This window comes from Panulirus ornatus, chromosome 66 (genome assembly GCF_036320965.1).
Source record: "Panulirus ornatus isolate Po-2019 chromosome 66, ASM3632096v1, whole genome shotgun sequence".
Lineage (NCBI taxonomy): Eukaryota > Metazoa > Arthropoda > Malacostraca > Decapoda > Palinuridae > Panulirus > Panulirus ornatus.
The window spans coordinates 20,932,950-20,960,777 of NC_092289.1; the positions used below are offsets into that span (position 1 = coordinate 20,932,950).

The window sequence follows — 27,828 nt, forward strand, 5'->3', positions numbered from 1 at the left end:
TGAAACATAACAGCCACTGCAGTTGCAAATACTTTCAGAGGTACAGCTAGCAACATGAAAGGTAAAGCCCTTACAGTTCCCCAGTTAGTGATCTGATGTATGACTGGCTTTACCCTGAAATATTCAAGTCCTCAGCATATGAGTTTAGCTTTTGCGTCAATAAAAGTACCAGATCACGTGAGGGGTATATGACAGGTATAATTCTTACCTCTTTTCCACGCTGGTATAAAGATAGACATGTTTATATAAGGGCCTTGGTCCTCCCTCCTTCCTATTACCCTCCTGTCCCTTAAACAAAGGCACAAGTATTTCTGAGCGTACAACGCAGCCTTGAGGTCTTCAGCCGATTAAATGCTTAACCAACAAGGTGCAGCCCTTGAGCACGGCGCTACGACTCTTGAACACGACGGTGCGACCCTTGAACACGACGGTGCGACCCTTGAACACGACGGCAGACCCTTGAGCACGACTGTTCGAGTCTTGAGCACGAACTAATACCAACCGCCATGCCAAACCACGGGTCATATATATATATATATATATATATATATATATATATATATATATATATACGACCCTAGGATCTCTGACCACGAGAGTATGATCGTTGGGCATGATGGCCTGGCTCCTGACTTGTTGACCTTAGTTTATATAAGTCACGTCACGACACCATGAGTCGTACCATCAATGGCTCGAGACATTAACGTTAAGCTGAGAGAGTTACGGAAGGAAGGAATATACATCTATCTCTCGCGTCTTCACACACTTCAGCTGCAAGTCGTACGTCGTATTTCCCACACATTTCCATAAACTGGGACAGAGAAACCCAAGAAGGGTGACGTAAAAGTTCGAATGTGCTCCTAAATTTAGGGCATCCAGACTGTTTGTCGAGCGGAGACGTACGGCTTTGCCCAAGACCCGGCGGGCTGGGAATCAAACGAGTTCCATTAGCCACCTTGTACTGCTGGTCCCTTTGTTGTTAAGGCACAGGGCCACCTTGCTGAATCCATAGTCATGTCAGTTATAACATACACATCTCTCTCTCTCTCTCTCTCTCTCTCTCTCTCTCTCTCTCTCTCTCTCTCTCTCTCTCTCTCTCTCTCTCTCTCTCTCTCTCTCTCTCTCTCTCTCTCTCTCTCTCTCTCACACACACACACACACACACAAACACATGTCCTTGTGTATAATTCAATATAGTATTATACAACAAGTTACCTCATGATCCCCTTTCTAAGGAAGAGCACTGTTTCCCAGGTCCAAGGCTGCGTTACCTCCAGTAGCAAGGACATGAGAGAGAGAGAGAGAGAGAGAGAGAGAGAGAGAGAGAGAGAGAGAGAGAGAGAGAGAGAGAGAGAGAGAGAGAGAGAGAGAGAGAGAGAGAGAGAGGTGGCGCCAGAGGTACGCCAGACCAGACCAGACTGAGCCGATGCCCTGCAAAGGTTCGAGTGATACAGAGCTCTCGTGGTATCTATGATGGACACCGGTGCCATGGGTTGGTGGAAGTCGTCCACATATCCCAACAGGATACTCCCTCAACCTCTCCGGCTCGTGAGCACAAGAGAGAAATACATGAGGCGCCAGATATTCCGGCGTCTTTACCTACCTCTTGCGTAAGATGTAGCCAGATCCCTTCTACCAGTCCAAGAACACGCCTGTGAGGGGCGTATTCCCTCCCACATCACAACAGGTAACAAGCAGCAGTTGTTGGGTGTAGGTCCTGAAACAAAGATGATAATCCCCATGTAACGAATCTAGACATGGCGATCCAGGTGTTGCACCCACGGGTGCCCCTAAAACACCAGACTGTCCACTTGGACGGTACGGGTCTTGTAGTACCAAGATACCTCCTGTCTGGACCGCCTCATCATGTGTGTGTGTGTGTGTGTGTGTGTGTGTGTGTGTGTGTGTGTGTGTGTGTGCGTAAATTCCTATCATGACGTGTGTGAGCTGACCCGTATGACCTCCTCTCCCACAGATGAAGCTGGACATCGCCCTGGGCACGCGCATCATGGAGATCGTGGGTCTTAGTCTGTCTCTAGCATCTCTCTGCGTCTCGCTGGCCATCTTCTTCTACTTCAGGTAAGTCGTCTCTCATCCCCCCCCCCCCCCACACACACACACACCTTTACTCATCTCACATCTCTCCCAGGTCATTTGATAATCTAATTTGGGCTGAACAGACGTGCTATATGGGGAACAACGTACCATATATCGGCTGAACCAGGACATATGAAGCCGTCAAGGTAAAACCTGGAGCAGTGTGGTGTGCGGGGCTCAACTGTGGATGACAGGCTGTGGTGTGTGTGTGTGTGTGTGTGTGTGTGTGTGTGTGTGTGTGTGTGTGTGTGTGTGTGTGTGTGTGTGTGTGTGTGTGTGTGTGTGCGCGCAGGATACATGACAGCTAGACAAGATGGGTGCGAATGAGGCTGTTTACATCCGTTAATGACGATACCTCGCGATGGCAGGGGAGGTATACTGGTATCCTATGTATGTATGTATGTATGTATGTACATTATGAAATCAGACGTATCCACGAGAAAATCTCTTGAGGAATGAAGCAGCCAACCTTATATAGTTACACACACACGTACCCCTTCTCACCACCGGGACCCCCAGCGTTCCAATAGCGGTTCATCCCAACACCCGCGCTCATCATCCACGCCCGCCTCCCCTCACCCAGACACAAGGCCCGCCAAGCTGTCACTTTCAGCATCTATTGCATTAGGATCAGGGTCGTGTCCCCGGCTGCCCCGTGTCAAGCAGACCGACGTCAGCCACTCGCCGTGACACCCGTTCCCGCCTCCCCCCCGACAGGAAGACACTGATACAGGGTTTAGTACTGCCCGACACACGATGATCAATTGGCAGGTGAACACCTCCGCGGCAACTTGCGCCCTCCCGGCGTAACGTGTTACTCATCTGAGTAACTCGATTCACGGGAGATGCACGTTACTCATCCTGGTAACTCGATTTACGGTAAATTCACGTTACTCATCCTAGTAACTCAATTCGCGGCAAATGCACGATCATATTTCACTGTCAAATACGTCCCAAACAACGTGGAACTTGCCGTCACAGTGATTACCGCAGTCATAACAAACTATGTATAACAGATCACTTCATTATATCTGATCATATAACAGACCACTTCACTATATCTGATCATATAACAGACCACTTCACTATATCTGATCATATAACAGACCACTTCATCATATCTGATCATATAACATATCACTTCAATATATGTGATCAGGCGACACTGGCGCTTACGTTATATGTGCTTTTAATGTAATTAATGACCAGTGATTATACAGTACAAGGGCGGGATGCTAATGTGATTGGTACACGTTGTACAGGATGAGAGAGAGAGAGAGAGAGAGAGAGAGAGAGAGAGAGAGAGAGAGAGAGAGAGAGAGAGAGAGAGAGAGAGAGACGCGGTGCAGTACAGTGTGTAACGTGTCACAAAGTCCTGATGCACCGGTGTCACACAGTAACACCGCTCGGGCGCGCAGCCCCAGTGGGACACAGTATACGGTCTCTGACACAAGCGTTCTACCACACAGCCTGACTGGGACACGTACAGCACGATCTGTGCCACAGTGTAACAGGGTTCTGCCACACAGCCTGACTGGGATACGTACGGCACGATCTGTGCCACAGTGTAACAGGGTTCTGCCACACAGCCTGACTGGGACACGTACAGCACGATCTGTGCCACAGTGCAACAGGGTTCTGCCACAGAGCCCCAATGGTGGATTTAATCAAATTACCCTCCTCATCGTCCTATGGTTTCCGTCTCTGTTATTACGTTTCCCATCGTTTCTTTTCACTCGCTTAATCCACTGTACGTGCAGGATTATCCACCTCCCTCCTTCTTCCTCCGTCACATCTTTCCTATCTGTATCTGTATCTCTTGTCTCCTTACCTTCTATGCCTCTCTATGCCAGTCTTCCTAACTTCCTCGTTCTTCTCTCTATTCCTCATGCTTCCACAATTCTAGTCAGCTTTGCCTGCACGTCATTTCGAAATATCAGTCTTCATTTACCTCTCTCAAAATATGCTGTTAACAAACAAAGCTAATTAAAACTCTATTCTAGCTCTCTCTCTCTCTCTCTCTCTCTCTCTCTCTCTCTCTCTCTCTCTCTCTCTCTCTCTCTCTCTCTCTCTCTCTCTCTCTCCCTTTCTCTTGTTCACTTATCCTTTCTCCGGGCAATATCTAACGACTGGATTCATTACATTGTAAACTTTAATCAATTCTGATTGCACACATGTAATGAAAAATCACTTATGCAGTAATACCCGATTGGTAATGTGCAACCGTCGTACCCCTGGAACAGAGGCTACAAATCTGGGAGTGGATATGGCAGCGAATGAAACCATGGAAGCAAAATTGAGTCATAAGGTGGGTGAGGGGGCGAAGGTTCTGGGAGCACTGATGAATATATGCAGAGAGATTGTTAACTGGGGGACAAAAAAAAGAATGGGTTTGTTTGAACATATGGCAGCACAATAAAAAATCTCATGAGAGTGTGAGGCAAGGAAATGAATGAGTAAAGGTTAACAAAGAGGATATATGCATCAAAAGTGGAGGGAACAAGGAGGACCGGAAGACCAAACTGGAGATGGAAGGATGCGGTGAAAAAGATTTTGAGTGATCGGGTCTTGGATGTGTAGGAGGAAGAAAGGTGTGCATATGACAGAGTGAATTGGAACGATGTGGTAGAAAGGGGTCGACGAATCCCAATGACACCAGTGAACGCTACTGAAACATCCACTGAGGCGAGTGAGACACCCAGCTGAACCAGGTATAGCCTCACCAGTAACGGGCGAGCGAGACACCACGGTATGGCACCGTAGAAAGGGTTCAGAAGCAGGGTAATAAATCTCCTCCCCTGCAGCAGCCCAAGGGCTACAAGGACCGGCCGGGTTAAAGAGGAGCGTCTCCTCCACAAAGGTGCTTCAGGATCCTTATGTACAAAGCCCCTCTGAGGCAAGAAAGGAGGAACTAAAACTATTTAATATTCACACTGTGCAGAGTGGCGACGGGAATTAGAGATGCGGTCGGCAACTTACTCGCCCAAAAAAGTACTTGAAAACCATCGTACTTGATGACCTTCAAGGTTATCGTACGGAAATGAATGAATAAATAAATCAATATATATATATATATATATATATATATATATATATATATATATATATATATATATATATATATATATATATATATATATATATATATATATATATATTCTTTGCCTGTAGAATAACTTCCGTTTACATAAACAAAATGTTTCTATATTCGCTTCCAATTCGTCGTTAAGAATAATGATGCTGGTGAGTGAGTCTGTTTTGACCGGGTGTGTTGGGGTGTGAAGGGTCTGGCCAAGGTAGGAAATGAGAAAATTAGATTCAAGTGGGTTTAGCAAGTCTAATGAGAGACAATCAAGGAGGATTTGGTAGGTGGGTGGGTGTGTGTTGGCATGAATATGTTGTCTGACTGTCTGGTTGATGAATGTGTTGTCTGACTGTCTGGTTGATGAATGTGTTGTCTGACTGTTTGGTTGATGAATATGTTGTCTGACGGTCTGGTTGATGAATATGTTGTCTGACTGTCTGGTTGATGAATATGTTGTCTGACTGTCTGGTTGATGAATATGTTGTCTGACTGTCTGGTTGATGAATGTGTTGTCTGACTGTCTGGTTGATGAATATGTTGTCTGACTGTCTGGTTGATGAACGTGTTGTCTGACTGTCTGGTTGATGAATATGTTGTCTGACTGTTTGGTTGATGAACGTGTTGTCTGACTGTCTGGTCGGATGTAGATATGCTGACTTATTACTGAGGTGGAAAGGCTGCCTGATAACGTGGGTAGATGTTGTGACTGACTGTTTAGCTGGATGTGCTGTGTGAAAGAAAGTGTTTGGGTTGATGTGCTAGTCTGGTTGGTTAGGTAGTTGTGTTGTCCGACTGTTTGAGTGGACGTAGTGACTGACGGAGTGGAGAGGTGGACCGTGTGGTTATATTTGGGTGGATGGGTTATCTGCTCGGTTGAATCTGTCGTCGCCCTGTTCGGGTGGATGTATCGCGCGACGGGCTGGACGTGTCATCGGAGTGTTTACAAGCGCAGGATTAAATCCATGGCGTCCAGGGGCATCATGTAAGAGTCCTAATTGGCTTTCCGGACGCTACTGAGGGACAAATGGGAAAGGACGCCGTGTCTAGGAAACAAGACAAATATAATCCGGTCTGACGCTGACTCTACGTAAGGAAGGTTCCATAAAATGTTGGAGAAGCGGTCTTTTAAAAGAAAACAGGAAAACAGGACATTTTGATAAACACTATAAACTGAATCAAAATAGGCTGTGAGGGACTTCGGAAACTGTGTAGCCTGTAATAACAGGCGAGGTAAAAGAGTGCAAGGTTTCACCATTTCTTAAAATGGCTGCATATAAATATATATATATATCAAAAAAAAAAGCTTCTTTTCATTTCAAACTGTCGACTTCAGGTATTTCTCAAAAGAATTCCGGTGGTCTCTCATTTCTTTAGCCCGGCCAACCACGCGGAAGTCAGCTAACCTTTTTTCCCCAGCCAAAGTTGATGGCACCACAGTTTATATATATATATATATATATATATATATATATATATATATATATATATATATATATATATATATATATATATATATATTTCTTGCGAGTTACTGAAAACCCTTGAGGAAACTGAATGCATCCGAACCTCATATTGAAAATGGCGACAAGGAAGTACTCTCTCTCTCTCTCTCTCTCTCTCTCTCTCTCTCTCTCTCTCTCTCTCTCTCTCTCTCTCTCTCTCTCTCTCGCCCCCTCCCAAGAACACCTCTAAATACAGTGGGTGAGACGAGCAGGGGAGGGGGGGTTCCGTGTGATGCAACCAAGTGGGGGGAAGAGTTGAGTAAATATTTCTTCTCCCCCCAGTGTGTTTCCTCCTGTTGGCCGCCTGTAAACACACACACACAAACACATACACACACACACACACACACACACACACACACACACACACACACACACTGACTGATTACGCTTTCCATTTGTCTTCACCATTGATGGCATGGGAAGGTATTTATATATCTTTTTTCCTTTTCTTTGAATATTTACATTTGTTTCCTTAACGAGGGAGGTTACCGTCAAAAAAAAAAAGGGGGGGGGGGGACCTCGAGCGCAGCGCTCACCGCTGGAAAATCCATCGTGGCTTCGCCGCACAAGTCGAACTTGAGTTATCATGTGCTTGTTTCCAAGTGTTGTGTGTGTGTGTGTGTGCGAGATCGAGAGATGACATTATGTCCGTGAAGTGAATGCCAGCAGGCAGGAGAGAGAGAGAGAGAGAGAGAGAGAGAGAGAGAGAGAGAGAGAGAGAGAGAGAGAGAGAGAGAGAGAGAGAGAGAGAGAATGTATCATGGAAAATGTGTGTGTGTGTGTGTGTGTGTGTGTGTGTGTGTGTGTGTGTGTGTGTGTGTGTCGTTACACGGCTTGAATATTGCACATGTTCTGACAAACTTGTGTAAGTGTTTCCTCGTCAACTTTTTAATTAAGAGATGCAAAGTTTTCGTTCAACTACAGGATCCTTCGGCTCGCACGGTCAATTTTCGCTCCTTTCATTTCTTTTCTTTCCTTTTTTTTTTTTTCCCAAATACGAAATTCCTCAGGACAAGAACAGCGATATATGTGATATCCATAGATTTCAAAACATAAATGTGATATCTAGTCCAAACTGCCCTTACAAGGTAACTTAACATACAACACAGGATAAAAGAGTCACAAAATCCACCATACGCATGCAATACACACCAGTGGTTACAAGCAGTTTGTAACACCTGTAACATCTACGCAGGAAAGTATACTTAATATACGTAATACTTGAAACATATGTATGATACTGACACTCGTTTGGAGTACAAGTTAAATGCACATAACACGCGTGACACATAACAAACAGGCCATGGAAAACACAACGAGTAAGATGAAAACACAAAAATCTAAAACATTTTGTACGAAATCCTTATTTCTACTTTACAGTATGGAAACAATGCACTATATACAATACCACAATAACCACAAAACCAACGATACATAACAGGCGCAAAACCACGGAACACAAAACCCCACAATAAACACAGTATACCGAAGTTACGACACTCAGGGGACAACACACACCCAAGACACAACACACCCCCACGAGCAGATTGTATAGCCTACTGTATCTAGGTGTCTACAGCATCTATAGTGTCAACAAGAACAGGAACACAATCTGTCAACACCACATGCAATTCACAGTACGCCAAATAACAACAATAACAACGACACATGCTTCAAAAACTCTAAATACGCATCACACGAGATGTGGCCCACAATGAGCGGTACGCTCCCTAGTCCACGCCATACGCAGTACAAAGTTACACACAGGACAAAATACAAGGTTAGTGCGAGTGGACTCCGGACAGAGACTTGTGGTGAATTACCCGTCTCAACTCCCTTCCAGCTAACCAGGGGTCTTACGTTTACCTCCTGCATCCTACTTAAGGGGTCGCTCCGGCGTCGTGCTCAAGGGCCGCTCTGGCGTCTTACTCAAGAGGTCGCTCCGGCGTCGTGCTCAAGGGTCGCTCCGGCGTCTTACTCAAGGGGTCGCTCCGGTGTCTTACTCAAGGGGTCGCTCCGGCGTCGTTCTCAAGGGGTCGCTCCGGCGTCGTGCTCAAGGGGTCGCTCCGGCGTCGTGCTCAAGGGGTCGCTCCGGCGTCGTGCTCAAGGGGTCGCTCCGGTGTCTTACTCAAGGGGTCGCTCCGGCGCCTTACTCAAGGGGTCGCTCCGGCGTCTTACTCAAGGGGTCGCTCCGGCGTCTTACTCAAGGGGTCGCTCCGGCGTCTTACTCAAGGGGTCGCTCCGGTGTCTTACTCAAGGGGTCGCTCCGGTGTCTTACTCAAGGGGTCGCTCCGGCGTCTTACTCAAGGGGGTCGCTCCGACGTCTTACTCAAGGGGTCGCTCCGGCGTCTTACTCAAGGGGTCGCTCCGGCGTCTTACTCAAGGGGTCGCTTCGGCGTCTTACTCAAGGGGTCGCTCCGGTGTCTTACTCAAGGGGTCGCTCGGGCGTCGTGCTCAAGGGTCGCTCCGGCGTCGTGCTCAAAGCGTCGTGGTGTCGTGCTCAACAACCCGGCGTAACACGAGCGAAAAAAAAAAAAAATCAACACGTGTCACTTGACCAATAAGGAATCGACTATTTTCAGAAGGTCATAACAAATCACCTTCTGTGTGAGGTGAGACTGTTACCCCAGCGATAAAGCCAGAGTGGTGCAGGGACAAGTCACATACATAAATACGTGTACATGGTCACAGAATTACCTTGAACAAACCTGAAGGTGATGACACATTTATGGGTCGGTGGATGTAACTAGTTTACGGCACGGCAGCTGACAGGCCCATAGCCCAAACAACCTGCCAATGAAGGGAATATGAAAATGTAATAAAGGGAGGAGCTTTTAGTGGTGCATGAATTAGCAATTCTAGGCCGAGGTACTTTTAACTGACATCTCTCTCTCTCTCTCTCTCTCTCTCTCTCTCTCTCTCTCTCTCTCTCTCTCTCTCTCTCTCTCTCTCTCTCTCTCTCTCTCTCTTACCGATTCTATCATGATATGTTTTGTACAGCAACGTGCAAAAGAAAATCAAAATTTCCTCCACACATACATTCTGTTCTCCACACCTTGCCAGGCACAGTTCAACAAGGATATTAGATAGAAGCTCGTGCATCGTGACTGCTAACTTACATCCCGCAGGACTGTATCAATTCGACACATTTTCACTCTATGTACAAAAGTATGAGTATTCACATACGAGCCGCCAACCACCTAATTCTCATTAAGCAAACAGAAAACATATTATTGTACGAGCGTTATACAAACAATACGTCTATTCTATTGCTGCAATCCCGTAAAACGCTTACAATTTTTTTCTTTTTTTGTGGTAGATGCGACAACATATATATATATATATATATATATATATATATATATATATATATATATATATATATATATATATATATATATATATATATATATATATATATATTTACTTTTACTTTAGCAGCGAAACCCCCCCCCCCAAAAAAAAATCTTTTACGTATTGCTTTTTTAAACAAATTGCGATGCCGTAAACCGCTTTTATATACAACATCTTCGTCCTAAATTACCTCCAACTTTGACTTTAATGGTATTCTGTACAGGGGGAAAAAAAGGAGGGAAAAACAAGACCCCAGAGAGCAACAGTGATATACGTCTCTGCTACAAGATAAGCGCTTCCTCCACCCATGTCATGTATCCTCAGTTGAAATTACGACCACGATATGTCAAGAGCTCCTCTCCTGAAGCCCTGGTCTTTACGACTATTATACAACTCAGGACTTACCTTCCCGCCCGTAAAAAAGCCTCCATCCAGCCTGTCTCATACCGTCATTATATAGATTAGAGTTAAATAATAGTTCTCCATGGGGAGGGGAGTGGAGGGGGGGGGGGGGGAGGGGGGCTTGCTCCGCTCTGTATAGCGAGACCAAGTCTCAACTTCCAAGTAACTCTGGGCGACGCCAGCGGTGCTCCATTGGTAGATGTGTTGGCTGCTCTGTGCTGTCAATAGGAGCTGACCTGGGGAGTGGGGGAGAGAGAGAGAGTGGTCTGGGGACTGGAGGAGGGAGGGGAAGTGAGGGCTACTGGGGGAGGAGGGAGGCTGTGGAAAAGAAAGTGAGAGAAAACAAAAAATCTTTGATAAAGATTCCAGAGCTATTCATCCCATGTCCTCTGGATGTTCTTCTTAGAAGAAATCAGTGTTGCCTCCTCCTACAGTAGTGTTGCCTCCTCCCACAGGAGTGTTGCCTCCTCCTACAGTAGTGTTGCCTCCTCCCACAGGAGTGATGCCTCCTCCCACAGGAGTGTTGCCTCCTCCTACAGTAGTGTTGCCTCCTCCCACAGGAGTGCTGCCTCCTCCCACAGGAGTGTTGCCTCCTCCCACAGGAGTGCTGCCTCCTCCTACATTAGTGTTGCCTCCTCCTACAGTAGTGTTGCCTCCTCCCACAGGAATGCTGCCTCCTCCCACAGTAGTTGTTGCCTCCTCCCACAGGAGTGTTGCCTCCTCCTACAGTAGTTGTTGCCTCCTCCCACAGGAGTGCTGCCTCCTCCCACAGGAGTGTTGCCTCCTCCCACAGGAGTGTTGCCTCCTCCTACAGTAGTTGTTGCCTCCTCCCACAGGAGTGTTGCCTCCTCCCACAGCAGTGTTGCCTCCTCCCACAGGAGTGTTGCCTCGCCTCTCTCCCCAGGATAGCGTTGCCTCAGGAGTGTTGCCCTTCCTCTCTCTCCTACCCGAGAGTTTTCCCGTAAACTCTTCTCCCAGGATTCGTTTTCCCTCACCATTCTCCCCAGGCGTGTTTTCTCCCCTTCATCCCCCAGGATAATGTCATTCCCTCCCAACACCCCTAGTGATCTTGCTCCCCAGTATGTCCCCCAACCTCTCAGTGACCCAAAGCAATTCCTTCCCAACCTCTCTCTCTCTCTCTCTCTCTCTCTCTCTCTCTCTCTCTCTCTCTCTCTCTCTCTCTCTCTCTCTCTCTCTCTCTCCCTCCCCGCGTCTCTACAGGACCAAATTCCTCACATACAAGGAACGCCAAATTGATGTGACGTTTAGGCCTACCAACTCAATCCCTTATTCCCTCCGTTTTGTAATTCTTCTCTCTCTCTCTCTCTCTCTCTCTCTCTCTCTCTCTCTCTCTCTCTCTCTCTCTCTCTCTCTCTCTCTCTCTCTCTCTCCCCAGCTCTCACAGATGTAGCACCGCAGCAACAGAGATGTACAGGTCAGTTTGATGCGAGGGGGCCCGACTACGTTCACCGTTGTACACAAGGACGTAGACTGAGTCCACATTTTCATGTATAATCCAAGTACGTTTTAAGTGAGGTGAATTTACCGAGAGAGAAATCTTTATTATCTTTCGTGTGAATTATCTTTTATTTTTTTTCAAAAAACAAAAACGAACAAAGAGAAATCATGAGACGATACGGAGGTCTGGGTTACCGTCGTAATTCCCAGGATTAACACTGACATTAGTGTTAACAAGAGAATGGATGACAAGACTTGTTAAACGAAAATGGGTATCGTTAAGAAAAAGACACAAAGACGCTGATATTCTTCATTCAGGTGTATTACTGCAATAATAAAGTAACAATGGGGAGATATAACACACCTCAATATAATATCGGCTCCTTCCATACAGCATCCTACGTCCGGGGATGTTATAAAACCCAGTAATACTTCAATATGCTCCGTATAACATCTTATATACAACAGCTCTTGCCTTACAGTGCCCTCCAGATCCGCAATAAATCCTACACTGCAAGACATTCCGTCTACAAAAGCCTTTTGTCCATAAAACATCCCTCCCATCTACAACAGCCCTTGTCCTTAAGAGACAGTACCGACAAAAGCCCTTACCCTGCAACACAACCTAACTATAATGTTCCACAACACGGAGGTAAGAGACGCGTCAATGCGCGCCCCTCGAACCATTCGGCTCCGTTTTCTGCCAGTAACTCACCAGCATCAGGGAGGCCCACGTTAAACAAACACGAAGGTATTGACACAAATCGGATGGACGTCGACGGTACTAACAGCATATAGCAAGATTTACGTCCCGGGGCAGCTCATTACGATGGGATCCATGATGTACAGCCCTTACGTATGTTCTGTTACAAATAACCATAACAATTATATTTTGTTGCTTATGTCCAAATCAAATATTGCTGTGACTGCGCACGATTCAATGGGTATTGATGTATGGCGGATAATTAGACGAAACATTGATGTGAATTCATTCTATGGTCTGCTGGTCCGGTAAATGATGCCATAAGGGCAGGGAGATCAAAGGATGAACCCCAATCAATAAGGGAATAAGGGAACCTTAAATGAACATAAAATATATTCAGTCATTTAACTAATGCTATTGAAAATAGTAACATAATGACTCGTGTTTACTTCGGAAACGTGATTTTTTTTTTTCTTTTCGTTATCTGAGAATAAATGAAATGCAACTCTTTGAAAGCATACCCCCTTCCCCCAGGCCAAGTACCCTCTGTGTGCGCGCCCGTGTGCAAAATATCTTTGTTATATCTCTCACAGATGCGTTAAAAAAGAGAGAGAGAGAGAGAGAGCATTCTCAAAGGAACCATCCCCATCTCATCCTCATTTCCGTCCTTCTGGAAAAGAAAATCACCTTATCGGGTGAGCATAATCGGAATCCGTTGAGCTGTACGATAATAGTACCAGGAACTCCCGTAAAACAGCGCCGGCATCCGGGCCGCCAAGAAACTCCCGTAAAACAGCCGCGCACCTACGTGTGTAATGATACGGCATCCGGGCTGGAGGCTGCGCCACTAGAGGACACAGACTTCTTCTGCGGCTCTGGCAAAGTACTCGACTAATCACATTCTGTGTTACCGTACCGGATTTTCTGATGCATAACACAGAGTATATACATTTCCTTTCCGGGCGAAGATGAAATCATTTCTCCCCCTCCTCCTCCTCCTCCTCTGTCTCTGATGGTTTGTTTCCAAAGACCCCCAGCGTCCCCGCTGGAAGCACCAATACATCCGCTATATCCAGCCTGGTCCAATGACTACACTGGGACGTAATGATATCTTGCCGAAAAAGAGACGGAGGAACTCATCCGCTGGTGGTCCTCTCCTCGCGTCGTTGACGGTGAAACTGGTGAGTCTATTCACCGCCAGAAATGTTCCAATATCAGATCAAGGCGGCACATTTTACCCGCCAATGGAACTCATTAGTGATGAGGGGTAATATGTTGTTTGACTTACGGTCATCGAGCTTTCGACAGTCGTTAAACTTGGATCCATAATAAGCATTCAAAATATAGCTTTGAAGTGCCGAATGATCGGAGCGCTTTGCGGACCAAGAGTTCGAAAATGGATTCCATGTCTGTCTGGTGCGCTTACGTAAACACAACGATTCTGCATTGATGTATTCTAGTTTTTTTTTTTTTAACTGCTGTTGACTATCACATTCTTTATTGACTTTAACATTATCTATCGATTTTCTTTGAAGGATATTTGTGCAAATGATTTTGACTATCGCCGAATATCTTTCACCTTCAGAATTGGGGATATCTTTCTGACGTTACAAAAGCATTAAACGTCTCCCCAGCCAACAAGTTTTGATGTATGTGCTCGTCTGTCTCAAAGAAATCTCTCCCCAACATCCTCTCCCTCCTCAAAATGAATAGCCAACCCCAAGATGTCTTCACAGATCAATGAATGCAGGATAAAAAGAAAAAAAAAGGAGGGGGAGGCATTTAAACTCGATATATATTATAGTATATATTCCCTGGGGCAAAGCGAGACTCAGGAGAGTCTGAATGAATAATCTGATACGTGTATAACACAGCAAAAAATGCAAGTCTTCATTTCTGTACCGAAGTCATCCAGTTCCTTCATGTCATACATTTTCCAATATATCTTCCGCATGCTCTTCAATAAACGTTTCCCTCTGTCATACCGAACGCGTGAGGCAGCATTCTGACAAGTCTATCCTCTAGTGCAATTGTATTCAACCTTACGGGCGCTGTCACCACTTGGAGCTATCCAACAAAAACGCTATCGAACGGTAACTAAGGGAAAGGGAAAACGAAGAATTGATCAGTTTCATTCTATTCTCATCAATTCTTAAAGACGTTACATGATGGATTGATAACTCAAAACGTGATATCTTTAGATGAAAATGGAGATGAATGGGTCTTGCGTCTTACGGATACTAGCCCCACCTCAAGATGAATTAAAAAAAGGCAACACTCGGCAGACGACAGCATCATCGTGATAAATGAAACTGTCTCCTGGTCAGCCTTGAGACTCGAGGACGTCTTCGCCGCTCGAGGACGACGTGGGTCATAAACACGATCCATTCTATGCCTTGTCTAGGGTTCAACGGTGATCAGTGTACAATTGCCATTGTAGAAATGCCAGGCCTCTGAGAGCTATGTTGGTGGTATCCGGGGTAATTAAAGCCAGCTTCCCGTTAGGAGACGTGGTCTCGATGTCTCGCGCCCTTAAAGGTCGCCAAACCAATTTGAAGACGGAAACAGTGAACAACTGTTTACCAAGTCGAACCAGATGGTACAATATGAAATCAAGGTAGGAACTTGTCTGAAAAAAAAAAAAATTGTAAAGAAGTACTTTGAGAGTATAAGCATAACGGATGAATGGAATCGGCTACTAGATGAAACAGTGAATGCTTACATTAAGCAAAATGCTACGATGTGTGAAAGAAAATTCGTAAGATGGTCCCCAGGGGTGTGGAACTCCTTCCTTGTACTGTACAAATAACTACCTACACACACAGTCATTCATTATGTCAACTACCTCATTATTGTAACCATTCACCACGCGATATTCAGCCAATCTCGTAATGTCTAAACCACATCGTTTACTCTGTAAACATCCCTGGATATCTGCCACCCTGGTTTACGGAAGGTACACCTCACCCACTTGCTTATACAAAGTGTGGACACACCCACCATAACGGCATCTCAAGCTCTTCAGGCGGATGGTTGTAGGGTGGACAGACTCAGGACCTGCCTAGCATGGACCAATAGGCCTCTCGCAGTATCCTTTACATCTTATTTTGTTATGTTCTTGGGACCTCCAGTCTGTAATATCTGTAATATCTCAGCTGTTTATTTTCAGCAGAATGGCTCCCTAAATCCAATAAACCGTTATTCATTTATTCATTTATCTACTTATTCATTCATCACAACTATTCAGGAGAATTCAGAACGTTCGTGCCCTTCCTAACTGTACTATACCATCTAAGCCTCCCTAACATACTTGGAACCTAATAAAGCAGCTGTTGACTCGTGTTGAGGGAGAACTTAGTGGTTTAATTAGCTCTGGGATAACATTAATATGTTAGCAGCGGAATAGTTTGGGTGCAGTTAATGAATTAATGGGTCTCTGTTTCTGGAGTAGTTGCAGGAAATTGCATCATTACGGGAATTCGTAAACGTTCCTCGAAAGTGCGTGTGTTGGTGGCGCCAAATTACAGCATGCGTGCAACTCGAGTTGGGTTCGTCATAGTGCTTATGTGTCTACACGCATGCATGGGTCTGATACATTAACCTCCTTGCCATGGTGTCCAGCACTTTGTTCGTCTCGCCCCTCGTCCCCCGGCACACATACACACACACAGCCCTGTGGACTCCTGCAACCTTAACCCACCTCCAGCACACACTGCACGAAGGGGTTGACCTTACAGGCTGCCAGCGTGAGGAAATAGCCAGTCAACCTGTTTTAAGGTAGCCATCCACATCATCCTAATTGCACCGCTGCAAACCTCCTAATCCTGGCCACATCTAATGCTCACATCACCAGTGTCACTCAAACCCACACGACCAACCCTTAACCCTCAAATCCAACCAATGCCCAACCTCTCGTCGCCCGAATGTTCCTTAAGACCCCCACCCCCCTTCCCTCTCTTAACCCTCCCTACTCCTTGTCATCCCTCATTCTACAATCCCTCCCTCCCCTCCACTGCACCCGTGCCACACTGCTAACCTCATATCCTTCATGCCACATAATACCACCTCCCCCAACATCCCTCCTCCTCCGCCCTCAACCCATAACACTACTCCCGTCCGACATGACATCTGCGTCGTACTGATTCAGCGTAAGATGACCTTTGCGCATTCACTAGCGCTTGGTGTATTGCTACACTGTCGCGTCCTCGGTGTTGCGATACCCGAGGCGGTCGCCGCATTACGACATCCGACGCCTCCATCTAGTTACGACACCCAGTGACTCCGTGTTGCGGCATCCGAGACCGCCAGAATACTGTTATCCTCACCGAGGCAGCATTAAGCACCACAGGTCGAATCCGTCCAGAATAAATCATCTTTGTTCCTCATTTAAGAGGATTCGAACATCTCCCTCAGGGGATGAGAACTGGGACGTAGATAGAGATGACGAGCGCTGGAGGAGGTGCTCGTTTGATCAATGGTGCCCCTAGGCAGGATGAACTCCATAATCCACAGCAAACTGTTGTAGAAGCACACCAAGATAATCGCGAGGCTACTTCCAAATCAGAGAGTCACGTCTGAGTCCGCCATACGATGATAATAAACGTTATACGAAATACATTTTAAAAGAGATCGGTAATGCATCTTGTGAAATTACGATGAAATAAATGAATTAGTTTTCGTTATAGAAGGAATACATGAAGATATGAAACTGGTTTCATATGATTAAACCTCTCCCTGTGTTCCGTGTTCTCTGCCCAGCATATCCAAACCTTCTAACATCTATTTCTCTGCGGGTTTGTGTGGCACCTTCTATGCTATCCTCTGGTTGGTATAAGACTTTCTTGCCTTAACTTTCAGAGTTTTTGTGGCACTTAAGTTCTACATTCTCGCTCAAGTTTCTGAACTTTTCTGAATCAAGTTGTCTGTCCCAAATATATCTTCGTTTTCTGGAGGGATTTAGTGAGGAGGAAGAAAGCGGGGGGTGGCGATGCTGTTTCATGTGGGGCGGGGTAGCGACAGGAATGGATGAAGGCGAGCAAGTATGAATATGTACATGTGTACATATGTAAATGCCTGTGTGTGTGTGTATGTATATCTTGATATGCATATGTATGTATATGTGCGTATATGGGCGTTTATGTATATATATTTGTACATGAGTGGATGTGCCATTCTTCGTGTTTCCTGGCGCTACCTCGCTGACACGGGAAACAATGATTATGTATTAAGATAACAATGAAAATGATATATATATATTTTTTTTTTTTTTTTTTTTTTTTTTTTTATACTTTGTCGCTGTCTCCCGCGTTTGCGAGGTAGCGCAAGGAAACATATATATATATATATATAATCATCTTCCCTTTTGACACTTCTTACTGGATCATCATATGATGATGTTCCTCTTTCATTCAAATTTCTCTAAAAGTTTAAGGAATTTTTCTTTAACAATCATCAGCTTTAGACCGGCGTACTTAAACTTGAGGTTTGATGGGACTCTCATAAAGATTTTCCTCGTGGGATCTTTTAGGCTAAAGCGGTACGTGCGAGTATAGTCGGTGTGGGGGATGTGATGTGAAAATCTCTACAAACACCGGTGATAATTCAGGCGTAATGCCTCTAGAAATACAGTGGGATTTACAAACGCAATTAGCAGTTACCCCTCTCTCTCTCTCTCTCTCTCTCTCTCTCTCTCTCTCTCTCTCTCTCTCTCTCTCTCTCTCTCTCTCTCTGCAGTGAGCGCCAGCCCGGCGTTGCGTATAATACAATCGTTAGATGCTCAAAGGTAATTACATATGCTCTCTCTCTCTCTCTCTCTCTCTCTCTCTCTCTCTCTCTCTCTCTCTCTCTCTCTCTCTCTCTCTCTCTCTCTCTCTCAGCATCCACAACATATCAGTAAAGCAAACCCCACAAGCGTCTTCTAAACCCGGACCAGGTGATGGCAGGGGAAGGAACTCCCACATTATGTTGCGCCACACAATTTCATACATAACCCTGTCCTAAACCCCAGGATCTGGCCCAGAACATACCATATGTTCGTTCCACGACCACAGCTAAACCACTCGTATTCAATTACAGATTTGCTGTGTATTACCTGATGGGACTATAATACATACATATCCACTTTATATATATAATATATATTATCCCTGGGGATAGGGGATTAAGAATACTTCCCACGTATTCCCTGCGTGTCGTAGAAGGCGAGTAAAAGGGGAGGGAGCGGGGGGCTGGAAATCCTCCCCTCTCGTTTTCTTTTTTTTTTTTAATTTTCCAAAAGAAGGAACAGAGGGGGCCAGGTGAGGATATTCCAAAAAAGGCTCAGTCCTCTGTTCTTAACGCTACCTCGCTAACGCGGGAAATGGCGAATAGTTTAAAAGAAAGAAAAGAATATATATATATATATATATATATATATATATATATATATATATATATATATATATATATAAACTATTCGCCATTTCCCGCGTTAGCGAGGTAGCGTTAAGAACAGAGAACTGGGCCTTTGAGGGAATATCCTCACCTGGCCCCCTTCTCTGTTCCTTCTTTTGGAAAAATAAAAAAAAAAAAAAAATGAGAGGGGAGGATTTCCAGCCCCCCGCTCCCTCCCCTTTTAGTCGCCTTCTACGACACGCAGGGAATACGTGGGAAGTATTCTTTCTCCCCTATCCCCAGGGAATATATATATATATATACATATATATATATATATATATATATATATATATATATATATATATATATATATATATATATATATATACGCTTAAAATCACAGCCTGGACGCGTCCACAACAGGTGCTGGGGGCAGAGGTGGCTACCCCAGCGAAACTGTAGGGGACAACCCTGCCCACTGTCCCAACCCTTCCTGTCGTTCACTTTTGGGCAAGCTGTCGTCTTTGGGAGGGCGCGGTCGTTTAAGTAAGCGATGTCGGATGTATTCAATTTACATTCAGGTCTCTGCTATTCAGGCAAACATGCGTAAGCTTACGAGCACGCAAACCAAGAAATGCAAACGGCAGATGACTGATGATAATCCATAAACATTTCGAATCCACAGACACACCAACATTGCCCCGTTCCTCCCATGAACACAATACCTCAGGGGACAATGCATAACATAACTTACCGTCAGACTCGTATGAAGATGAGGAGACCAGCAGCAGCGGCGATGGAGTGCGACCCAGGGTAAAAAGGTGCGATTGAGGGAAGTGTGGTGACAGTGATGGTGGGCTGTGCCTATGTGTGCGGGGGATGGATGGGGTGGAGGTGTTATCTGAGCAGACTGGTGGTTAAGATCTTGTGGAGAAGAACAGAAATACAAGGGACCAAGGACTGTATATAGACCCCCCCCTCACGATCACGTGTCTGAAGCGCGACCTTTGATCTAGGGGGTCATAATTTGTGACATTTTGACCAGGGTTTCGAGTCTACCCCCATCTTACAGCTCCTGCTCACCAATATAACACGAAGGTAGGCTACTATCACTCACCTCACATGGATCATTCTCTTCGGAGTAACTGGCGCACTGACCAGATACGTTAGCAAGTTATTTCCGTTCCTCTCAGAAACAAAAAAACTCTTCTGAATATTTAAAGGGCATCCGAATCCCCCGTCAATTCAGGGCTCAGAGGAGCCTGACCAATGAATCTCAGAGTAGCCTCAGAGAGTCATTTCACGCACTGTTTGTTTGGTGTTATTAATTCGTGTGTGTGTGAGAGAGGGAGGCGGGTCGCGGCGGGGCAATATGAGGTCTGAATAGAGTCCTCCAGCCCTCACATCTGATGTTTGGTTCATTCTTCCACTCTTCCCTGTGTCTTGTGGCTCTCTCTCTCTCTCTCTCTCTCTCTCTCTCTCTCTCTCTCTCTCTCTCTCTCTCTCTCTCTCTCTCTCTCTCTCTCCTTACGAGCATGATATAGTAAGAGTGGAGGAGGAGGGGAAAAAGAAAAAAAAGAAGCCCCTCCTTCTTGCATCATTAGCCACGTGAAAAAAAACGTCGCCGTGATTTCTCGCAGGTGAAATAGAAGCTCAAAACTCTTGTCCGCCATGACGGCAGCAGATACGACCCTAGCGTTCTGTCAGCCTCGTGAGCACACGGTGGTAAGACCCATGAGGGCGAACCTTATGATTACTCAGGAGGTCAATGGAACTCCTTATGCACGACGGAACGACCCCTGAACACGACGCTGTGACATTTAAACACGAGGGTACGACCCACTTCAGCACGACAATACGACCCTTGGTTATGACGACGCGGCCATCAAACACGATGGTACAACCCCTCACTACGACAGTGCGACCCCTGAGTGAGCCTTTACCCGACCTTTCAGAGTATTAACCGCCTTTTTCAGGAGACTCGTAGCTGTATGCATCTTTTTTCCCCCGGAGATGTTGTTCTTTTCTCTGGCCTGGGACGGTAAAAATAACCTTCGTCTTAAAAACCATCCCGTGCGACAACCTCATCTTCAGTCGACCACAAGTACTATTCCCTCCTTCCTTCCCTCAGATGAAGACGACCTTACTGACGATACCACTGCAGGACGAGCCTCCCACACAACAGGTAATGAGGCAAGACATAACAGGCAATGGGCGACTTCCTCCTCCTCCTCCTCCTCCTCCTCCTCCTCACAGAGAACCTGGGGATATTTGGTTGGGTAAATGGAACTTACAGGCTATTACTGTTACCGTGCGGTAATGCCGGGTGTGTGTGTGTGTGTGTGTGTGTGTGTGTGTGTGTGTGTGTGTGTGAGACACATTCTCCACTACTCCTTCACCCCTCACCATCAGGCTTCCTCCCTTCCACTCCCTCTTTCACATCACTACTATACCACGCTTCCTTCGTCTCCACTTACCATGCTGCCTCCCTCTCCCAGACACTCTCACTCTAACCCTGCCATCTCCCCGGCTGTTCCTCTCCTTATAACAATCATCTCCCTCCTCCTCCTCCTCCTCCTTATCTTCCCCATTATCTCCTTACATACCACTCTTACTCCAACTCTCATTCATCTCCCACGCCGAGGTTCGAACCCATGATGGAACGGCTCGTGGCAACCGGGTAACAACTCTCGCTTGACTGCTTCTCGTAACTAGGAAATCACCCAAATTTCTTTCGTATTAAACAAGATGTATGGATACCGTAGGTTACTCTCCACTGTGCATATAGTTACTACCATACGAGGCTAAGAAATACCCCGAGATTTAGCGCCTGTCAAAGATTGCAACGAGGCAAAAAAAAAAAAAAACCTAGGATTAATTATGTCAACAAAATCAATAACACACGAGGATAGATCGCCTGCCTCCCTGGACCACGTATCTCCCGCCATCCAGTCTGGAGACCCACAGCTCACCGTCGTATTTCTGATGCAACAAAAATCTTGCCACAAATCGCTCAACAACATCATCATCGTCGTTTTCCAGGAGGTGTATCCACGATTGGTCTTCCTGGCCAAGGGGAAGTGGCCCGTGCCCTCACCCTCCTCCAAGGCCAATCCCGCATCTCAAACTTTTCACAAGCTCCTGAACCCGACATCTGAGATTTTCCTTTTTGTCGTTCCCCCATGGCACGCGCGACCACTGGTTTTTAGATATAGAATGTCTCTTCATCTCGAGGTCAGACTTGTAGCCATGTACGTCCGGGATCTTCTGTGCAGGCTTAAGCACATATTTTCGCATGCACACGCTGGCTCGTGTACGGACTATGTATACAAGAGAGCATATCCAAATACACATATATATACACAAACTCCTTTTCTTTTTTTAGTCGTACATTTATTTATCACGATCGCTGTTTTGCGATCGTCTTAAGTGGTAATGATACTTACTGCAGGGTACACAAAGGTACAGCTAGTGGCAGTTGTATCATCTTCTTGAAATGTTCGGCTTGGCAAATCAACCGCCCTTCCCCTGATCATCAAAGCTTTCCTCCTTCTTCTTCTCCTCTGCAGGAGCCTCAAGAACAACCACACCAGGATCAGCCAGCCACCTTCCCCCCTGGTCTATTAATATCAGCTTTGCTTCTCCACAGCAGGCGCCTCAACAACAGCCGGGCGGGGCTGCACCAGCTGGCCACCCTAAGCCTCCTGTCCCCCGTCACTAACACCACCTGTTCTTCCCCCGTCTCCGCAGGAGCCTCAAAAACAACCGGACGAGGATACACCGGAACCTGTTCGTGGCGATGGTGATCCAGGTGATGATCCGGCTGGTGCTGTACATCGACCAGGCCATCATCCGTGGCCACATCGTGGGCCACACCCCCACCCACACCAACGCCTCCAGGCAGGGCATCGACAACACGGTGAGCCGAGACAACTGATCCTTTCTCGATTGTTGACTCCCTCTCCCCAACCCTCGATTGCTGACTCCCTCTCCCCAACCCTCGATTGTTGACTCCCTCTCCCCAACCCTCGATTGTTGACTCCTTCTTCCCAACCCTCGATTGTTGACTCCCTCTCCCCAACCCTCGATTGTTGACTCCCTCTCCCTAACCCTCGATTGCTGACTCCCTCTCCCCAACCCTCGATTGCTGACTCCCTCTCCCCAACCCTCGATTGTTGACTCCCTCTCCCCAACCCTCGATTGTTGACTCCCTCTCCCCAACCCTCGATTGCTGACTCCCTCTCCCCAACCCTCGATTGTTGACTCCCTCTCCCCAACCCTCGATTGTTGACTCCCTCTCCCCAGCCCTCGATTGCTGACTCCCTCTCCCCAGGGTCTCGACTGCATACCCCTCCCCCCCTTCCCCACCCACGGTCTCGATTGCTGACCGCCTTCCCCCACAGCCCTGGCTGCTCGATACCCTCGTCCCCCCGTGCCTCGACTGCTGGGGAGGCCGGGTGAAGGCTGGGGAAGAACGGGAGGGGAGACGCAGGTGTCTAAAATGGGAAAGGGAGGAAGGGGTGGGGGTGTTTCAGGGCAGGGAGGGATGGAGGGAGGGAGGGAGGGAAGGGGTCTGGAGCGAAGGGAAGACATACCAAGCACCACTTCTGGGACTCCAGACCTGGGCTAGGAGAGATGGGAGGTGTAGGACGACATGGGAGGGAGAATGGAGAAATAAACTGAGGGAGAGAAGAAAGGAGGAGGGAGGGGAATATAAAGGGGGAAAGAAGGGAGGAAATAAAAGAGGTTGAAGAAAGGAGTATGGAGAAGAAAATTCGCGAAGGGACTGAAAGAAGGCACAGGAAATACAGGGACGGATAGAAGAAAGGAGGAGGAAAAATAGAGAGATAAGAACAGAGGAGGGAGGAAAGACACGTGGAACGAGAGCCGAGACGAACATCAGCAGGGAGCGTGTCAGGCGCCTCAAAAGCTACGGCAAAACAGGTGTGTTACCTGTGAAAAAAAAATAATCAGGAATTCGGTAAAGCAATTCATAGAATAAAGAACAAAAGAGAATAATAAGAGAAACAGCTGAGAAAATGGAGCAGAACAGAGGTGACAGGCGAGAGAGTACAGAGGAGGGGAAAGAGACATGTGTGCATGACAGAGTGAACTAAACATGCATATAACTATTACTTGTATCTTAGAGAGAGAGAGAGAGAGAGAGAGAGAGAGAGAGAGAGAGAGAGAGAGAGAGAGAGAGAGAGAGAGAGAGAGAGAGAGAGAGAGACGAACGGAAAACAATTCTCCTCGTAACTTTGCGCGAACAAAAGTTTCATCTTTTTTTTCCCCCAGCTCCCTCTACAAGTTGAGGCCTGACGCAACCAACCTGGGCTAACTACATGTTTAAGCAGCAACCACTTCATTCTTCTACCTAAGTCACAACTTTAACATTTCCCCTCCCTCAATAAATCAGACAAATCTAAGACTCGGCGCACCAGAACGCCTTCGTCCTAGTTCAGGTCACATTGGGTAAAAGACCTTCCATCGCATAAGGGCAAAGAGCAATGGCAGGTGTGGACGGCCACAAACTCAAGATCCCGGGGCCGCATCACACCAGCCTGTACTGTGGGAGCGTTATAGTGCCACATTACCCAGCCGTATCCATGATATGGCCCATATTACGGACCGGCACAACTGGGGGCGGATTACACAGCCGATCTTTAGGGTCATATTACGGGGCCATGTGTTACGCCATCATAAGCAATTGGTTTAACCTGAGGCGTTCTTTTATTAAAACCGGTCGGCATGGTTATAACTTATATAAAGGACCTTCTAACTGTCAAACCTTTTTATCTATTTCTATTAAAAAGAATATATATCGCCAAAGGAATACACAGAACGAAAATAACTCATCAAATGTTACGTTTTACCTTCAGCTGATCTAGAATGACACTGTGGGACCTGTAAAACGATGGTCCTTAAATGGCTAATTGGCGCTATTTACCACGAAAAATACGCCATAAAACGAGCACCATCAATGCCATGATACGAGCACCATTAATGACATGAAACGAGCGCCATCAATGCCATGATACGAGCGCCATTAATGACATGATACGAGCGCCATTAATGCCATGATACGAGCACCATTAATGCCATGATACGAGCGCCATCAATGCCATGATACGAGCACCATTAATGCCATGATACGAGCGCCATTAATGCCATGATACGAGCACCATTAATGCCATGATACGAGCGCCATTAATGCCATGATACGAGCACCATTAATGCCATGATACGAGCGCCATTAATGACACTACGAGGAACATCAATACAGTTTCGCAGGAGCACCGCTAATGCCGTCTATATACGAGTGCACCATTTCCTCTTGTAATACCACCACCAATTAACTCTCATCTGCTTCACCAACCCTGCCAAACTGCAGGACGCATCCCCATGTGCGTGCGCACCCAGCCTCACGCCCTCGACAAGCACCACGTAGCAACAATAATGCGACGTCCAGCAGCGACCACTTAACGTTATCATGAGCCCGACCTCCCTCCGGGCCTGACGCTCTTGAAAGAGATACACAATTTCCTCGTCATTAAACAGGGCAGAAAATGATTATCTCCTGGAATAAAAGATACTCAACAGCGAATGATTATACTGTTGCAATAGAGAAAGGATCGATACCCATAGAAAATCTCATCTGTGTGCTGAGTTATGGACATACATTACCTTTTCTTAAGTTCAGCTTATTCCAAAAGCAGCGTCTGCCGCCGATATTAACATAGACATATACAGTGAGCAAGTCTGTGTGTGTGTGTGTGTGTGTGTGTGTGTGTGTGTGTGTGTCTCCTCTCCTTCCCTGCACTATCCTTCAGCGCAAAAATCTACTTAGTCTACCAGTACATCGTTTCCCCCCTCTGACCTTCTCGTTCTTTTCCTGCCATCCTTCAAAGGAGGGTCAAAAGGACTCCCCCGCAGCTCAAGGTACTTTTACAAAGAGGGTGTCTCTCTCTCTCTCTCTCTCTCTCTCTCTCTCTCTCTCTCTCTCTCTCTCTCTCTCTCTCTCCTCTCTCTCTCTCCGACGCGCGGCGAGGCGGAGACGGCCGACATTTTGGCCACGACGGCTCCTGAGGGCGGGGGTTCGTGCTCGGGCGAGGGGGGGTCGTCCAACACCGAACGCGTCTATCCTTCGGCTCCCGAACTTCGGGTTCCAATGAGTCGGTGGACGGACAACTTTCCTGCCCGGGAACTTTACCGGACGTATTGACTGATGGAGGTTCACAGGGAGGTCTGTGGCGCAGGTCAAGTATTGACTGATGGAGGTTCACAGGGAGGTCTGTGGCGCAGGTCAAGTATTGACTGATGGAGGTTCACAGGGAGGTCTGTGGCGCAGGTCAAGTATTGACTGATGGAGGTTCACAGGGAGGTCTGTGGCGCAGGTCAAGTATTGACTGATGGAGGTTCACAGGGAGGTCTGTGGCGCAGGTCAAGCATTGACTGATGGAGGTTCACAGGGAGGTCTGTGGCGCAGATCAAGTATTGAGATCGTGGCCGAGGTCGTTTAAACCCTGAGTCGTGACCCGTTAAGCACGACCCTTAAGCACAACTCAACCCCTTGAGCAGGAAGGTGTGACCCCGCAAGTACGATGGTGTTGCTATCAATCCATTACACACACACACACACACACACACACACACACACAAAATCAATAAACAAAACAATTTCTACATTCAGTTATTCATGTCTTCCCTCTGGTATTCATTAACTGCTTAAAACCTGTTAACAATAAGTCATATTCTGGTACGACAGTCAAAGGTCTGGGAATCATCATACCTCTGGCTGCCGGATTCAGAACACGTAATTGAAATACCTTCGAGGGAATTCCTTCCTTATTTCCCCAAGTCTTATATACTTTCCTTTCATAATAATTTCCCCGGGAAAAAAAAAAAAAGAATCAAAAGAATGAAAGTCGTTGAATTTTGATGAAAAGGTTAAATTCATATCATTGTCTCTATCTATCCGTCCGTCCCGTTTTCTGTGTTACTCTCCCTCTATGCCAGTTCAGAGGGTCAGGGTTACACTACGTTTTCTTCTGTTGTGTAAACTCTTACGTTACCCTCGCCCTAGGTTTGGGTCACATTAAGTTGTTTACTCTTCACTCCACCCTCTCACAAGATCGGGGTCACACAATGCGTTTTCTGTTGCGTCAATTTCACTCTAACCTCGCCCAAGATCTGCATCACAATACGTTTTCTGATCGTCACTCCCACTGTACACCCCCCCCCCCCCCCAGGTCCGAGTCACGATACGTTTTCTGTTGTCACTCCTACGCTACCGTCGCCCAAGGGAGTCACAGCAGTAGGGTTTCTGTTGTGTGACACACATGTTACCCTCGACCCACGATCCCCTCCACACAATATTACTCTTCCGTCACTCCGACGCTACACTGCATTCCCACCATGAACTGCTGAGGTGGAATATCCACAAGAAGGTGGAATGCAGATTTCATTTCATCCTACCTTTCATTATGTCACGGGTGCATAAGCTGCTTCATAAAGGGACGAAAATGACATAAAAATGAAACAGAAAATGTATTGTGATTCCTCCTCTTGACTCTTGTATATCAACTGACTGTTGTATTTCTCTCTTGTGTCTCCCCTGATGATGTGATTATTACACGAAAGCGCACTTGGGAACTTATCGTGTTCCATTTTCCCATGGACTCATAGGAATATATATATATATATATATATGTATATATATATATATATATATATATATATATATATATATATATATATATATATATATATATATATATATATATATATATATATAATATATATATATATATATATATATATATATATATATATATATATATATATATATA

General features: G+C 46.2%; 1 protein-coding gene across 1 annotated transcript in view; it reads left to right on the plus strand.

Moving 5' to 3' along the window:
* LOC139746696 (PDF receptor-like) overlaps positions 1-27,828 on the plus strand; it is a 199,899-nt gene that overhangs the window by 114,645 nt on the left and 57,426 nt on the right. Inside the window, exons 5-6 of the mRNA XM_071658144.1 lie at positions 1,976-2,079; positions 22,730-22,898. Of these exons, the coding sequence (XP_071514245.1) occupies positions 1,976-2,079; positions 22,730-22,898 (273 nt within the window). The remainder of the gene's footprint in view (positions 1-1,975; positions 2,080-22,729; positions 22,899-27,828) is intronic.